The following is a 17712-nucleotide window of genomic DNA, read 5'->3' as shown; positions in this document are numbered from 1 at the left end:
TCCTTTCTTTCTTTGGCTTTTAACTCTTTAAAGATTTTACATTAACCCAATCCCATTTTCCTATTATAGATTCTACGGGATTCTAAATGGTATGCTGTGAGTGGACTAGAGCATCACGCTCTAATACCATCGTTGTGACATTCCGTTCACACAGAACTGGGCCAGTGATCGGGTTAACACCGGCTAACCCAAACCTGCCAGGATCATCTGATACAGTAATCCACCACAACATACACACAACTAAGAAAGAGCTCATCAGTTCAGCGGAAGACTTGGTTTACCTGTGAATATTCCCATAATACTTGATACCCGAATTGTGATACAATAGTTAAATACATGTGGGCCCGAAGGCATGATATTTACACAATAAGATTTCAATTCACATATCAAGTACATAAAAGAAATCATCAAAAATCAGAGTATATAGCTCAGCTCAGTATCAAAGGTTGAGCCTAGCTCGGCATCACAAGATAGAGCTCAACTCGGCATCAAAAGTGGAGCTCAGCTCGGTATCAGAACTGCGGTCCCGCAGCATAACTCTCGCACGAGCAATCAGTGTCGTGCTCTAACTCCTCAGGGGCCCACCAGTCCTCTTCAGGGAACACAACTGTGAGACCCGCCCCGTGCTCTTCAGATAGATGACCTGTAAAATCATCTAAAAGAGGTGCACACGTGAGATGAGCTCACTAGCTCAGTAAGTGGAAAGATGGACCACACAGCAGTCCACACAACAAATCACAACCATATGCACTATATGCTATTCAATACATTTTAAATCACATCCACCTAAGCAACATTACTAAGTCTTTGGTTTAGTGCTACTACAACCACAGTGCGCATATGCTCCGAGTATGAGCCGCGATACGCCCATAGGCCTGTCAGAGAAGGCCCACCGTGAGTACTCGGAAAAATAAAAACATGCCGATCACCGGCTCTCAACATAAAGTAAATGACTGAAAATTAAAGGTGCTGACTCCAGCAATTTAAAAGCAGTACGATTGGCCCTCTTGAATGTACCACCGGGGTTGCCGACTGTCCTAATGACCAGCCGGGCGTAATGTCTAACCGCCACAGTGACCCGACGACCGCGACCACTGCTTCCCCCCAAATGGTAACCCAACACCTTAACCCCTGCTAGGAAGGGTCGTAGCACGGGTAGATGATAATCCTAAATCGCATGCTCCTATATGACAATAGTACGATTGCATAGTGCCACCGCGTCCCATACCACGGGCCACCAATGCACTCGTTTCCAAGCCGATTACGGCATCTAGTCTATTAATGCATCATGCACAATGATGTCAACATTCACCACATAAGCATATCATCATCTGGCAATTAGAAAATAAACACAACACCCATGGCATAACAATGTGAGGATGACTAATCTACATAGCATTTTCATGATGACATGGCTAGTCTAGATACGATTAAATGAATGCCAAACAATGCCTTGAAACAAGGCCAAACGTCCTCTCCCCACTTACCTGTAGTGTACAAGGACTCACGCTCGGTATGGGTGAGCGGGGTTAGTATTTCACCATTTTGGAATCAAGATTAACATGATCCAATGACAAGATCATGTTTAGAATCCTAAAAGAAGGTCACACGTCCGTTTTGGGTCCAATCAGACGTAAAAACCACGTTCGGAGCCTCTCGGGTGGGTCGGACAGCCCACCTGTCTGACCCACTGATCAGACCCACCGGTCTTGATCGGCAGGTAGGTCGGCCCACCGGTCGGGCCATCGGTCTGACCCGCCGATTGGGCCCGAAGGTCCTGCTAAGATCGGCGGGCAAGTCGGCCCGTCGGTTGGCCCCGAGGGTTCTGCCCTCTCAGGCAGGTGCCCTCAGGCGGGCCAAATGGCCCACCGGTTTGGCCCACCGGTCTTGGCGGGAAAACACCATTTTTTCCCAAACTTCCCCCAACCTTTGGGGATTCAAATGGGGCCTTTCCAAACCCATTCTCCACACATTCAAGGTCTCATAAGATGGTTCTAACCTAGATCTAGGTTAGATTTAAGGAATGGAAAGCCATCTTACCTTCTTTGCTCAAGAACACCTTCAAAACCCCAAAATCACTTCAAATCAACAATGCTTCTCCAACCTTGTAAATACTTCTTCAAATCCTTCAAAATCAACACATAGATCATCTATTAAACCTTAGATTCATCATCTCAAGGGGGATTTACAAGATCTCAAGAAACCCTACCCAAATCAAGGGTTTTACTTGGGTATGGTGAAAGTTTAAGGAACCCAGCCTTTGCTCACCTCTAAACGTAGATCTAGTGTTGGAGATCACTCTTTCGGCATCGGAATGGGAAGATCAAGCCTTGGCGCCACTGAAATCCATCTCTTCTTCCTCTTCCTTCTCTTCTCCTCTTCTTTCCCTTCTTTTCTCTCTCTTCTTTACTCTTCTCACCAACGTACGAGTGTCATAAATGAGAAAAGAAAAGAAAACATAAATGCTATATACTTCTTAAAATAACTAAGTATTCACATGGGTGGGTCACTCAGGTGGGTGGATGCGCCCACCTGTCCACCCACCTGAGGGCCAAAACATGGGATTTTGACAGAATTCGGCCCTCGGCATGAATCTCACTGTTGGCATACGATGTAATATACGTATGCGCCTTAATATACGGCTACATACCTTCTTTATCCGTACATGGCCTTATGATAGGTGCATGTACATGGCTTGGGTACACCCGTCTCTTCTGGCACTGGCTCGGACTTGTCGGGTCAGCCGGTGTTTAAGGTCACCCTTGCCATCATAGTCCATAAGGATCCCGCTTTAACTCTCTCCGATTCGGGTCCTGCATGGTTAAACCGGGTCAACCGTGTAATCAGACCGGGTTTAAGAAGTAGGGTATTACAGGGTGGCTCTTCCTCTTCAGGGAAGGGCCCGACATTCGATTCGGGGTCCAAAGCCATGTTCAAAAATCCAGGCTGTTCGAGGCGATATCCTCACTAGATGAAGGGGTAAAGGCAGGGACTGTGTAAGTAGCCCCGTGCAGAGGATCGGGCCTAACTACGGCCACATGGACAGGTTGTTCCTCTAGGATGGAAGCCCTATTACTCGATCTTAGCTGGAGGCCATCCCCTATGCCGAGGGGGTTCCTAGCAGCTATGTGGTGGGATCAGAGATACATGCCATTGAAGACAAGAGAGAAAAAAAGAAAGGGATCAAGCAACTTACTGATCAGAGAGGCAGATCACAGTAGAAACTTAATCCTGAGACACTCTTCCTCACCGCAGAGCCATAACAGCCAAAGTCCGATCAAAATTCTAGACAACGTGAAAATAAAGTAAGGAAGAAGGATCCTCCATTTACACCCCGTTGAAGGTTACTTCAATGAATGGGATCCTTCCAGATGGACAGAAAAGATCGAGCGACAATTGCTTACCTCAAGGTCCAACCATCACATCAGACACATGGCAGCTCTGTACAGGCTTCGTATCCCGAGGAGGCACACGACGGAGCCCATAAATACAGGCTCGGGTGTCATCTCCCTAATAGGTTAGCTCTGACAGCCCGACTCGGCCTATCGGAGCTCAGGGTCCTATGATGTGCCATATTTGGCCACCAGTTCCACACGTAAGAGGACGGTCATGCTGAGCTCATGCCTCGACCCTTCGTGGATGAGCCCTCACCTCATCCCAGTCATATCAAGCTCTCACCTTAGCCATTCGTAGATGACCCTCACCTCATCCTAGTCATGCCGAGCTCATGCCTTAGCCCTTCGCAGATGAGCTCTCACCTCGATCTCTAATGAGCAAACCCTCCATCCCTTCTCAGGTGAAGCCTCTGCCTCAACCACTTGGGCAGGTTCCCTCCTTGATCGACTAAGAGTCCTTAGATGAGTTAGTTCCACAAAGTTACAGCTGACTACGTGACACGTCATTACGGTTGGGAGAGTCATCCACTCAGGGCTTGGCTAGAGATGGTGCTCCGTAGGAAGTGGAACTACTAGTGAGAGGATTCTCCCTAAGTATTATAGAAGTTCTTTGTTGAGACACCTGATGCCTTCAACTCCTGGAAAATGGGGATTATTTGGAATATTCCACCTCTCATGCGCAAGTCCAGTGAAGAAAATGGAGGAGTGGGACACAGGAGGAGCTAAGGAAGTCAAGCCTTATAAATATAGGAGGTAAGCCCTTATAGAGGGGGATGGAAAAAACTTGGAAAGAATACATACATGTTGCTTAATTCTGACCCTGACTTTGTCATCGGAGGGTTATCGCACCAGCCAACTCCAGTGCCCCTTTGCTAACTTGTTCGTCCTTGTAGTGAGAATACAGAGAACAGTTGGTTCGACTCAAGGTTGTCTAGAGAATCTAACTCCGGTCAGAATTTACCACGTCAGGCTACATTAGGGTTTTAAGCTGATTTGGCTGTAGCCAAGTTTAGAATTTGATTCAAGGTTTCAAGCCACTGCCGAGTTTAGAACTGAATTAAGGTTTAGAGTTGATTCCCGAGTGACTACCCTAGCACTACTCTCTCTCTCTCTCTCTCTCTCTCTCTCTCTCTCTCTCTCTCTCTCTCTCTCTCTTATTTCCCTCCTTTTTTCTCTTTCCTCTCTTGTTTAACCTACCAGCTCTCACCTCTCCACTACTGCACCCACCACTCTTGGTGGTAGTCCCTTAAACCACTGAGAGACCCTTCTCCTCATTTTCTTTCTTCTTTTTGGGCTCTCAGAGATAACCATACCATGATCCGAGAGACCAATGATTTTCCCAAAATTGATTTTTTATTTCAGGGTTTTTAATCCTTGTTTTTCATTTGTTCTGTTGTTCGCAGTTGGTGATCTATTGGTCCGTGGCATGTTTTAGCCACCTTTCTTCAATCTACATGCATTTTGGTTGGAAACTATGTCAGAACTTATCGACACATTGACATGATCTATTTGTTGAGTCGTGGCACTCAACAATCTTTCCCTTTGTTCCCTATGAGCTTTGTTCATCTTAACGAGAGCAATTATATGATGTGGTTGTATTCCTATTATCTCAGTTTAGTGAAGATGTGCCTCTTGTTGCGCCTTTCCTTGATCTCCCTGCTCATCTACCCTCAGTTCTTTCAGTCCAGAGGGAGACACAAGACACTGATCAGCCTCCCTTGAAACATATGTTCGTTAGAATCATGAGCAGCAAATAGATACCACCATAGCACCACCAACTCTACCCAACCAACTACAACCTCCTGATCCAGGTTTTACCCCATCTGGTAATTTTTTTCTGAGTCTCCTAGAATTTACCTATTGCTATCTATAAGGGGACAGGATCTTGTACCTAACACCCTATTGCTCAGGTGATTTCATACAACGCTCTTTTCCCTTAATATTATGCTTTTCTGTCTTCTTTGTTTTCTATTTCTCTTCCCCATAATTGGCAAGAGGCTCTTACAAACCCACAGTTGAAGGCAACCATAGTTAAGGAAATGTAGTATACTTAGAATTCGTGTGTCTTCTTCCACACAAGAGCTGTAAATGGGTATTCGCAGTGAAGCAAAATATGGATGGCACTATGGATAGGAACAAGGCTAGGCTGTTTGCTAAAGAATTTATTCAGACCTATGGCCTTAATTGTTAGGACAAGTTTGCCACTGTTGGTAAAATGAATACCATCCATGTGATTCTTTAATGTGTAATGAATCAAGAATGGGAATTGCAACAACTTGACGTAAAAAATACATTTCTTCATTGATCTATCCCATACCTGTGGATAAGGGACAATTGAAGATCTATCTATCCCATACCTATTCAAACATCGGCTATGTTGTCAGTCTGGTTAGTTAATACATGAATGATCCTCACTCCACACATTTAGTTGTTGTATATCGTATCTTGCGGTATTTGAAAATTGCCCCAACAAAAGATATACTTTTCTCTTCCCATGGTCACCTGCCAGTTGAGGCCTTTACAGATGTTGATTGGCCCCGCTCCCAATCAAAAGTCTACGACTCGCTATGGCACATTTTTGGGTGGAAATTCTATCACTTGTAAGAGTAAGAAATAGGTTGTTGTTGGATCTAGTGTTGAAGATGAATTTTGGGCCATTGTCCCATGGCATTTGTGAGTTGATGTGGTTCCAGAATCTTTTGAAAGATTTGAATCTTCCTGTTCCTTTACCAACGATGCTCTATTGTGATAGTAAGGCCACCATCAACATTGCACATAATCCAGTTCAACATGATTGTACAAAACATGTGGAGATTGATCGTCATTTTATTAAAGAGAAGTTAGAACAAGCACTGATCTGCATTCCTTTTGTTAAATCTAGAGAGCAGTTAGCTGATGGTTTTACCAAAAGGGTAAATAGTAATTAATTTTGTCCAATAATGTCCAAGTTGGACATGTGTGATATCTTCTATAACCAACTTGAGGCGGATTGTTGTAATATGGGTGTATTATTGGTATAAATGCATATCTGTCCTATGAGGCCATATTTCTAACTTTTACCTTATTTCACTTACTATAAATAAAGACGACTGTCAGTAAAGACATTCAATCATTCCTCACAAACAAACAGATAGAATACTAAAATTGTGTACCCCTATGGACCCAAAGTTTGGGCCTTACAATTGGGCCCATTATTTATTAAAAAAAAAAAAAGTACTATAGAAACTTGCCCTAATTTTCCATTGTAAACTACATTACCTTGGTCTAGTTGGACTTGGATGACCATTGTCAAAGCCATAGTCTCGCCCTAACCTTGTAAAAGAAAGATAAGCAGAGCTTGTGCACATCCATAATGGTGCATCTGTTTCCTTATGCTTTTGTCCAAACCATGCCTGCTCTATGCACCTGATGGTTCCTACTGTTGGGAACTTCAGAAGGAACTACTAGAGCACAAGTTGGATAGTATCCTTAAAACCAAGAAGAGTTTCTAACAGAAGTCCAGAGTCCATTCCTCAACAATAGCAAAACAAAAAGCTAAAACAACTAGATGTATTCTTATTTTTATGATGGGTATAGAAATATTAAATTTTTCCACTCCATTTCCAAATTTAACCAACATAAAAGGAAGATTAATTATATTACCACTGCTGAAGGATCTCAAGTTACCAACTCTGGTCTGATTGCTAAAGAATTCTCTAATTTTCTTGCATAGCTTTTTACCTCTTCAAACCCCGTTGATCCTACTTTCATAGAATGTCTTTTTCCTCCTTTACCTGGTCAAAAATTTTCTTCTCTTACTCTTCCCCCTTCCCTTGAAGAGGTTAAATTTGTTGTCTTCTCTATTGGGTCTTTCAAAGCTCTAGGATCTGATGGGTTTCAAGCTATTTTCTACCAAAAATTCTAAACCTTATTTCCATTGACCTCTTGCACTTTGTCCATGAGTTTTTTGTTGATGGGAATCTACCATCGAATCCAATCACACTCTTGTTTGCCTTATCCCTAAAAAAGACAACGCTTGTGTGGTCTCGGAGTTCCGCCCTATTAGCCTTTGTAACGTTTCCTACAAGATCATGGCTAAAATTTTGGCAACAAGATTTAAGATTCTTTTAAAGGATTTCATATCCCCCTATCAAGCTGCCTTTGTGCCAGGTGGGCAAATCTCTCACAATATAATTCTTGCACAGGAGATTTTTTATTTCATGAAAAGGAAAAAAGGTAAATCAGGTTTTGTGGCAATTAAGTTAGATATGGAAAAAGCTTATGATAAACTGGAATGGAATTATCTTCTTTCCATCTTCAAATTCCTTGGTTTTGGACTTAAATGGGCTGATTTAATTTCCAAGCTGATCTCGACCCCATCTTTCTCCATCAAGCTCTTTGGTTCTGCTTTCCATCACTTTTCTGCCTTTAGAGGAATTCGGCAGGGTTGTCATCTTAGTCCTTTCTTATTTATTGTAGCAATGGAGGGCCTTTCAAGATTACTTTCAGCCTATAGAGATCTTAATCTATTCAAGGGAATTAAAATTTCATGGTATGCTCCTGAAATTTCACATGTTTTCTTTGCCGATGATACGTTTATCTTTTGTTGAGCAACTGAAGAGCATCTTAGCACTATTAAGTGTATCCTTGATCTCTTTTCTGATCTCTCTGGGTTAACTATTAATTTTGACAAAAGTGGTATTGCTTTCAATTCTAATATCTAGCCTTCAACTAGGAAATCCCTGTGTCAACTTATTGGTATCAAGGAAATGGACAAAAAGGCAACTTACCTGGGTACCAACCTGTTTTGTCATAGAAGAAGATCCCATTCTTTCTAGAACGTTATCAAGAGGATTGAATCCAAACTTGGGAACTGGAAAGCAAATCTTTTGTCATATGCTAGTAGAACTGTGCTTATCCAATCAGTTTTATCTTCTATTCCTTCCTACCTAATGATGTGCTTTAGATTCCCTAAGTCCATTTGTAGGAAAATAGATAATATTTCAATGCACTTCTAGAATAATGATTCGGAATAACATAAATGATTCCAATCGATTGGATGGCAAAGAATTTGTCGACCTAAGAGGAGTGGCGGCCTTGGCATTCAGAGCTCTGAGATACAAAATCAAGCTCTCTTACTAAAATTGGGATGGATGATGCTTACTAATATTGACTCCCTTTGGGCTCAATCTCTAAAAGCTAAATATTTTCCACAAAGGTCAGTTTTTTATTGAAAGACTCTCAACAGTAGGGGTTCTCCTTGCTGGAATGCTATTGTAAGTATTCTTCCAACTCTCAAACAACTGATTTGTAAAAAAATTGGCAATGGACGTACCACCTTCCTTTGGATTGACCCTTGGCTCTTTAAGGATAAAACCATTATGTTTGATTCTTTGCAACAATCCAATTCTTACTCTACTCTAGACAAAGTCAGCATGATGATCGCTGACACCTCTTGGAATAGAAGATTGGTCAGTAACTTCCCCCCCAACCATGCCACCATTGTCTTTGATATTCAACTTTCACATGAAGAAGACAAGTGGGTGGTGCCATCTTTCTAAATCAAGCATTCCCAATACTAAGATTGCAGCTCACTTTCTTCATCAACAATTACTAACAAATTGTCATGAATGCCATCACAGGTGTGCATGCTCATCACCTTGCTCTCAATGGTGGAGGTTTTTTTGGAATCTACATATACATCCTAAATTTAAGCTGTTCTTTTGGCGATTGGCTCTACATGGGATTCCCACCAAAGCTTATCTGTATAACTAGAAGGACCTAGATCCTGTCTTTGATTTATGTCTGAGTGGAACGGAGAACATCCAGCATGTTTTCCTCGCTTGAGAAATTTCAAAGAGAATTTGGGCTACTGGTCCTCTTGGACTACGAAGCGAGTGTTAACATTTTTCTTCATTCCCTTCCCTCATAATGTATTTCTTTCACCAGCATGTTATAAATAACTGTGACTTGAAATACTTCTTTTCAACTTTTATTATTACTTGTTATTTTCTGTGGAAATATATGAACTCTGTTACCTAAGGCTAAACCAGACCCAAAAACTATTATGGACCAGATCTGTTACTGGCTAAACTATAGCCTACATCCCACTCGACAAGCTGTCCACTTATGGGATTACAACATGGAACCCAGACCTTCCCAATGCTCTATTAACTTTCACTCTACAGACTTAATTCTCATTACCACTTGTGTCCCTTCTAGTGCAAGGGATATGTCTGGATGGGCTACTACCATTCTACAATCACGAATGCTTATTCCTTTGTGCTAACCATTTGATGACAGGAGAGGTCATTAAAGCGGCCGCGGAGGGGACTTCATTTGGGTTAGAAGAAGCTCACAAACAAGGGTGGACGGTGCGGGAAGTATGGAGTGACATGCACGGTTTCGACACTCTAATGCACCCTAACAATTTTTTGTCGTGGTCTTGCTTTACCATAGCTCGTCGTCTTGAGCTCCATCAATCTTTTGCTAACACTACTTTTGTTGTAAAAAAGGCTACTGATTATCCTGTGTACATACTTCGGGCTATAGCGACTAAAGCTCTTTCTAACAAGTCTATGCTTACTGACAAGACGAACCTTATTCACTATGTTAATCTGCTGTAAGTTTTCTTTTTCTTCGAAAAAAAAAAATATTATGGGCCCGTTTGGTATCGTTCTAAAAAAACGTTTATGGAGTTTTTCGTTCTATTGGAACGAAAAAACAGAATCTTCTATTTGGTGCACTTATGGTCCATTTCTGTTTTTTTGGAACAAAAAGTGAAAAAAAAAAACTAAAAAAACGAGATTGGACGGAACTCCAAAATGGAGTTCCGTCTTCCCAGTTTCGTTCCATTTTACAAAAAAATAAATAAATAAATAAAAATAAAATAAAATAAAATAAAAAAATTCCTGATAAAAATCTGAAATTTTGAAACACCATTTTTTCGTTTAAAAACTGTGTTTTGACACAGAAACTGAAATTTTTGTTTTTGACACGAAACGGCGTTTCTGGAACAGAAACGATACCAAACGGGCCCATAGATATGTATTAAGTTAGAGATTAGTTTCCAAACCTATGACAGTCAAACCTCCAACTGCTCTATGAAATAGCATATTCAAGGGAAAACCATGTGAATGATGTGATGTGCCCAACCTCACCCTAGCTGTGAACTACTTACTAGGAATAGATACATCCTATGGACCTTTAATATAGCACACTTCATAATTAAATACAAATTATTTCTCGATAACGAACACAATAACAAATTGATTTTGATGGACACAATATTTCAAAATAGACAAATGGAAAAGAGAAGCGAACGATGTTATTTGAGTCTAGCAATTACAATACAACAGTTCTCATGATGATACACTTCTGTCTAGCTGTGGCAATTTGATTGCAATGGCAGGACCTTCTCTTACCTATCTTGATTTCAACGACTCCAACCAACACTCTATAACAATCTCCATTTTCTGACTGCCTTACAGGCTTTTGGTGTCGCATTTGCTGATTACATCTTCAAGAATTTTTCTTAGATAATCTAGCTGCTGAAACCCACCTTCAAGTTCCTCCCACTGTAAGAATAATAGCAAGTGATAAATTTTTACATTGACCAGGTTTAAGACAACAGAAGATAACTTACATGGAAGGAAAAGTTACTTCAAAAGTTCATCGACTTTTGGGTTATAGGTTTGCAGCCCATCAAAGAAGTGGCTTGGTGATTGAAAACGGTACATGCTTGTGCAAACTTTGGCTAGTAAGATTGGGTAGACAACAGCAAAAGACTACTGCATAATCATTTGCTAGGCTATATTACAATACATAGAAAACAAATAAAAACAAGAATCGAGAAAATGATGGAAAACACTAATATTGAAATGAAAACTGGACACAACCTAGATTTTGTTTTTAGATAACAGATTCCTAATAAAAAATGTCATCCATCAAACATAAGATGGCACAAGTTGAGCCTTGATATTTTGTTGCTAAAAGGGATTTATGGACCAACAAATCTTAATTGGGAGAGGAAAATCAAAACAATTTCTTTGGATAAATTATTGCCACTTTAAAAATAGCATTTTTCCGGTACTTAATTGATCAAAAGTGAGTCCAAAGTTAGAAAAAGACATTGTGAAGCAAACTAGTTGTCACGTATATAATATTTATGCTAACATATAGTAAAATATATCCCCCACGTTAACCTTCGAGTACAGATCCTTTGCACCTACGTGGAGAGTAACGTTCACGTGTGCTTCTTGCTTGACACCTGTCCTAACCATCAGACGGAAATGCTTCTCAGTTATCTTTTCCCCCCATTTTTTTCCTTCTCTTTCCTCTCCTCCATCGGTACTCCTTCCGCCTCACCCTCTCTCAGGTGGCTGAACTTTGCCACCTCCCAGGAGTCCTCTCTGTCATCCCTAACCGGATCCACCACCTCAACACCACCCACATCCCTCATTTCCTCAGCTTTACCGCTGTTGCCTTGGGTATTAGTTTAAATGCCAACCTGAGATAGCTGATCTGGACTCACCGCGCTTGCCATTGATGAAGATATTATCACATTTGAGGTCTCTATGTATGAGAGGGGGACTGTGACTATGAAGATAATTGAGACCCAATAAGATCTGCCTTACCCAACCCTTCACGGCCTTCATGTCTTCCTTCTTATGCTTCTTTCTGTATTGTCTCAAGCTCCAGTAGCTTAACGGTTCATTGATGATGTTGATGGTTTCAATCACGGAGACCATGAACTGTATAACATGTTTATGTTGTTGTGCTTCAAAAGACTTGAGAAGTAAAACTCCGGAGTCGAGCCATTCAATGTCTTGCGGCTTTTCTGACGTGTAATCGAGAATGCAGACAATCTTGAAAGTTCCTCTAGCAAGGACATCACTGTAGCCAGTTCAGTTTGTTTCTATGGCTGCAGGGTCGAGAGGTTCTCTATCATCAATTTCCCAACAACCCATGGTTGGATAATGCAGAAGAAGTAAATAACTGGAAGCAAATGATGAGAGATGAAACTGGAGCACTGGAATGAGGGTTTGAAGGCTTAAGAAACTCTGCGAATTGGGACCCTGAAAAGAGGAATCATAAGGTTTAACACTAGAACTGTTGAAGAAACCTATGAATAGGCTTCTAAGTAGTAATTTGTGATCTTCAAATCAAAATCATGACTGAAAGGACTCAAGGAGATTAGTATTCACTCCCATTCAAATTCTTCGACAACTTGTGGAGTTCCCTCTGTGAGGAGTGTGGGTGGCGTTGAAGTAGCGGATCCAGTTGGGCATGACAGAAAGGATGGCCAGGAGGTGGTGAAGCTTGGGCACCTGAGTGGGGTGAGGCAGAAGGAGAACCAGTGAAGTAGAGAAAAGGGGGAAAAATAACTAAACAAAATCTGTTGAGTCTGCTGGTTAGGACAGGTGCCAAGCAATGAGTGTATGTGAAGATTAATTACTCTCCATGTACATGCAGAGGATCTGGATTCTTAAACTTGGGGATGCGTGGAGGGTTAAAAGGCATGTTAACTATATAATTATTCACAACAAAATATTGTAACATATGTACCCCAGTAGAAGGAAAAGATACATAAAGAATGTCACCAGGAGACATCAAAATGAACTGCTTCTTGGCATGCTAAATTACAGTCTCAGTGGTCCTTAAAAAATTTGAATTCAGCAAAGTGATGAAATAGCAATGATCAAACTTTGATAAGACACTTAGAAAAGAGGAGTTAGGGGTGTTCAACTGTCCCATCCTTATATTTGCATCTCCAAAAATATTCCAACAGATGATGCTAAGCCATAAATGACCTGTTCAGTAGTTAAAGCTAAAAGTCGACACTGTTCAGTAAATAAAGCTAATCTTTACAACCCCTTTATTCCCTTTTTTTTATAACAAACTAGGATTTTGCCCCTTATTCCCTCAATTTTATGTTAGATGTTGTTTCAAGTCGTTACATGTCACTTCAAATCTTGTCATGCTACACTGGCTGCAATCTAAAGGAGTACTTGGTTGTAGCCAAACATTGGTTATCCTTTTCTAGCTGGATATTAGTTCTATAATTATTAATGCATACTATGAGCCTATGGACAGGTCCTTTTTTTGAAATCTAGCCCTACCCTAAAAAAAAATCAATGAGACACACTAACCATAGGAATTCTACCAAATAGTTAATCAAATTTTTATTCAACCACAAAGAATTAAAAAAATCATTACTTGACTCTATCTAGGTCATACTTTTCCTTCTGTTTTCGGTTGTTCAAGAGATTTTAATTTGAATGAAAAATTCCTATTATTATTGACACTTTGTTGTTAAGAGAGGGCAATACTTGGAGAAATAAGGTTTCTCTCGTATTGTGGGCCCATTATCAACAGCTTCATGAATATAGACTGTGTAAATTGATATTATAGCTAACATATCCAACTCTACTTTAATGGATAGTGTATGATTTTTACTCTTTGATAAGCTCAAACAAATTTTAACGTCCGTATGAAATGTCAAGCTCTCTCCCAACAGTCCTTTTGTCAATCTTTGTTGAAGTAGAACCGAAGTTGAAACTTGAACCATGATCGAACCGAGATCTCAATCGAGATAATGCATATTTTGTATATCGCCTATGGTCTCGACTCACTAAGCCAAAAAAAAAAAAAGAAAATAGTGAGATCTCGGTAGACCTCGAACAATGGCTGGTTCACAGCCCAGATGGACAGGATTGGGCAGACAGAGATGGGGAAAGGAGCATGTGGCTAGCTGCGTGTATATATATATATATATATAAGTGATTGAAGGACGTTGTGATGGAGGTAGAATCAGAGAAAGTTGCCCAAGTTGTGACAACAAGAGTAATTTCAAGAAAGTAGGGGAGAGATTAATGACTAGGAAAAGCAAGAAGATCCACCTTTTTTCTGGATACCATGTGCAGCCCATTGCATTGACCTCATGCTTAAAGACATAGGGAAGAGATCTCTAGTAGTGGGTGTGGTCAAGTGGGCAAGACAAGTGACCAAATTTGTCTATAACCACAAATATGCTTTATAATTGTCGAGGGATAAATGCGAAGGGGATTTGGTGAAGCCAGGCATAACTCAATTTGCCACCAATTACATTGCATCAAAGAGCTTTCAAGCAAAGATGATTGGCTTGAGATCCATGTCTACCAGCGAGGAGTGTTTTGATTGGAGCAATTTGGGTTCACCAGGTGGTAGGGAAGCACAAGCCACCATCTCTACTGACCAGTTCTAGAAGGACATGAATGAAGGTCCTTCTTATATTTGAGACAGTGGTAAGGTGTGATACCAGTGCCTAATTTGGTTTATGATGTTGATCACAGATGAATCATAAGGAATTGACAGTACCAGTGATTAATAGGTTGCAGCAGTTTTCTGCAAGGAGGGAAGAGATGATCCTACCTAAAATGCAGCTCGTGTAGGAATAATTGGAAAGGATTCAGACCTCGGGAAAAACACAAGTAAGCCTACTTACATTAAGAATTTTCACCCGATCACATGTGGTAGACATACCCCCAGTCATTGTGCTCAGAGGTTTAAGTATCTCCGATACCGATACGATACCCTCCGATACGTATCTTAAATTTAGTCGGCCGATACGATACACACCGATATGATACATTGAATTTTTTAAATCATTTCGTATCGATATATATCCTACAATACATACCGATATGCATCAATACACCACTAATACACATCGATACGATACGACATGCCTCGATACGACTCTATGAAAAATATAAAATTGAGGTAAAATGTACGTTTCGGTATGTATTGGTACGTATCGGTGAGTATCGGTATGTATCTATTGGTACGTATCGGTATATATCAGCACGTATCGGTGAGTATCGATATATATATATCGGTACGTATCGGTGAGTATCGATACGTATCGGTGCTACGGTCATATAATGGCCAATATGGGTAATTTTTCAGAAAAAAAACGATTTTTTTAAGGATTTTTGTTCCAAAGTTGTTGTCAGCCATATTTTTCCCTAACTAAAGTGGAAATCAAGGTTGGGAACAAGAATTTTACATTTATGGGACAACTACAGACCTTGAATTCTTAGTACGATACCCTCAATTTAGTGTTTATGCATAATACATGTTATCAATAGCTTTTTTTAACAAATTCTTTATGCAAAAGTGTTTAAAAAAATATTTTCTATCCATTTATGTGTGTATCTTTAGCGTATCTTAGTGTATCTCCGATATACGATACCCTCCCATACGTATCTTAATTTTGGCCGACCGATACGACGATCGATACCGATACTTTAATCCTTGGCTCAGACTCATACAAGACCCCATAGTCAACAGGGCTAAAGCATTAGAAAAATTCCAGTTGAAGTGCACATAGTTGGCTTCATCGGCTGATGACCACTGGTGGGTCGTCACCAACCGGTAGGCATCCACAGGTGGTGTTGTACTACCAGAATGGATCAATTCCCTGTGGGGCCTGAGTCTTCGCAATTGTGTACTCCGAAACAACTCTAATGGCTCATACCACCTATCATATGGGGGATTAATGTATTCAACTCATATGGAAGTGGGCCCACATATGCCAAGTAGAGGAATAACCTCTTTCATGAAAAAATACATTAATTTGGCAAACAGGCTTTAGTGGGTGTAGCCAAGGTATATAAAGTGTAAGTATAACTCATTTGTTCATTTCATACCTTGAAGTAAGACGAAGAGGAAGAAGAAGGAGAAGAAGGAAAGAAGGGAATAAGAAGAAGATGAACTGAGCTAAGGGGAGGGGATTTTCTTCATTGACTCACTACTTACACACAAAGGTGAGTGGATTACCTCTCACACACACCTCTTAATTTAACAATTTGACCCTAATTGCCCAAGACCTAGCTGTCCTACCAACTAAAACTATGATTTGGGTTGGGATTTAGTACAGAAAACTCTCTAATTAAGAATCTATGGTTTCATATATGGAACTGGAGAACTCATGTACATTCTCTCTATTTTTCTCCGTTTCCAATTTATACCATAGAACCCAATTTGAACTGTAAGATGTATGATAATCAATTTGGCATGCTTATATCTGCTCAAATGAACTGTATGTATGCAGATCATACATATATCCCAAACCCAATTAGGTGAAATCCACCTAAAATAGACCAAGTCAGATGATGGTTAGATCATCTACATGCAATGGAAATTCTAGTTCACCATAGACACCCAAAGGGACTAGGGGCTCTGAGAATGAAATCTGGGCAGAGATCCCATCTTCTGAGCTTCACCGGATGATAAGAGTGGACCCCTCTATCGAAAAGATGGGCAGCTCAGCAGCACGGCAGACCTGCCAAGAGGAAGCAGATCTACTGCCGAAGGATCACTGCTTGGAGCGATATGCTTAACGCATGCAAGTCGAACGTCGTTTTCAGGGAGCTGAGCAGAAGGAAAAGAGGTTCGTATTTAAAGCTAGCTTGTCTCGCCCTACGGAAAAACTAGGCCCTAAAGGGCCCCTACTAGAGTCAGGACGGCTTCCGTCGCGTTTGGTGGTATCGTATATAAGATCACAGCTGCATTTAGCAGTGATCTTTCCCTCTTTTACATGCCGGTAGTGATTTCATTTTCGATAGAGAGCCTCGAAGTGGTGGTGTACACGTAGCTCCATAGCGAAGTGGCTACCGGGCAATCATCGGTGGATCACCACCAGCTGGTGGCCATCCATCGGTGGGATTTTTATCAGATCTGTAGCTACTGGTTTATCAGCCAACCACCTCCATCGGTGGGTCACCAGCAACCGGTGACCCTACTGAACACCTATTTCAATGTCAGTTTCAAACCATAATTGGATTTTTATGAGGGTCAATTCAAGACATGAACACTGACCTAATTCACTTTAACTTAATTAAATAAAACCAACGTGCGGTGAGGTCACGTGATACGGGAATATTGTCGTGCCCACCTATTCAAGATGAAAGGTGAGTGGGTGTTGTGTTTAATTTACAGAGTGCTTATAGTTGGTTTACTTTATGCATAAACATGCTGATTGTGAATTCTATGTTACTATTACCTTTAGAAGTGATATTATGAGACAGTTAATATGTGTGTGTGCATGTGTGTGTGTGAGTGAGTGAGCGTGAGTGGGGTATGTGTGAGAGAGGATGTGTGTGGTAGTTGTGGTGGAATGCGGAGTGGCCGAGACTAGCTTGTTGGGGAAATTGATCGAAGGATCTTCTCTTCTCAGCCCTTAAAACACACATAATCATTGGAGAGTTGTCACAGAGAAAAAACATGAATTAAGGACTGCTCAGGGAGCAAAATCATACCCTATAATGCAATTTGGGAAGCCTCCACAAGCTTT

General features: G+C 40.9%; 1 protein-coding gene across 1 annotated transcript in view; it reads right to left on the bottom strand.

The window, feature by feature from the left end:
• Positions 1 to 10615: 10615 nt before the first annotated feature.
• Positions 10616 to 17712, bottom strand: part of LOC122078642 (RAP domain-containing protein, chloroplastic) — a 43587-nt gene continuing 36490 nt past the window's right edge. Inside the window, exon 3 of the mRNA XM_042644726.1 lies at positions 10616 to 10951. Within this exon, the coding sequence (XP_042500660.1) occupies positions 10859 to 10951 (93 nt within the window). The 3' untranslated portion in view covers positions 10616 to 10858. The remainder of the gene's footprint in view (positions 10952 to 17712) is intronic.

This window comes from Macadamia integrifolia, chromosome 5 (assembly GCF_013358625.1).
Source record: "Macadamia integrifolia cultivar HAES 741 chromosome 5, SCU_Mint_v3, whole genome shotgun sequence".
Taxonomy (NCBI): Eukaryota; Viridiplantae; Streptophyta; class Magnoliopsida; order Proteales; family Proteaceae; genus Macadamia; species Macadamia integrifolia.
The sequence above is the reverse complement of the archived record's forward strand: the minus strand, read 5'-3'. Positions and strand labels throughout refer to the sequence as shown.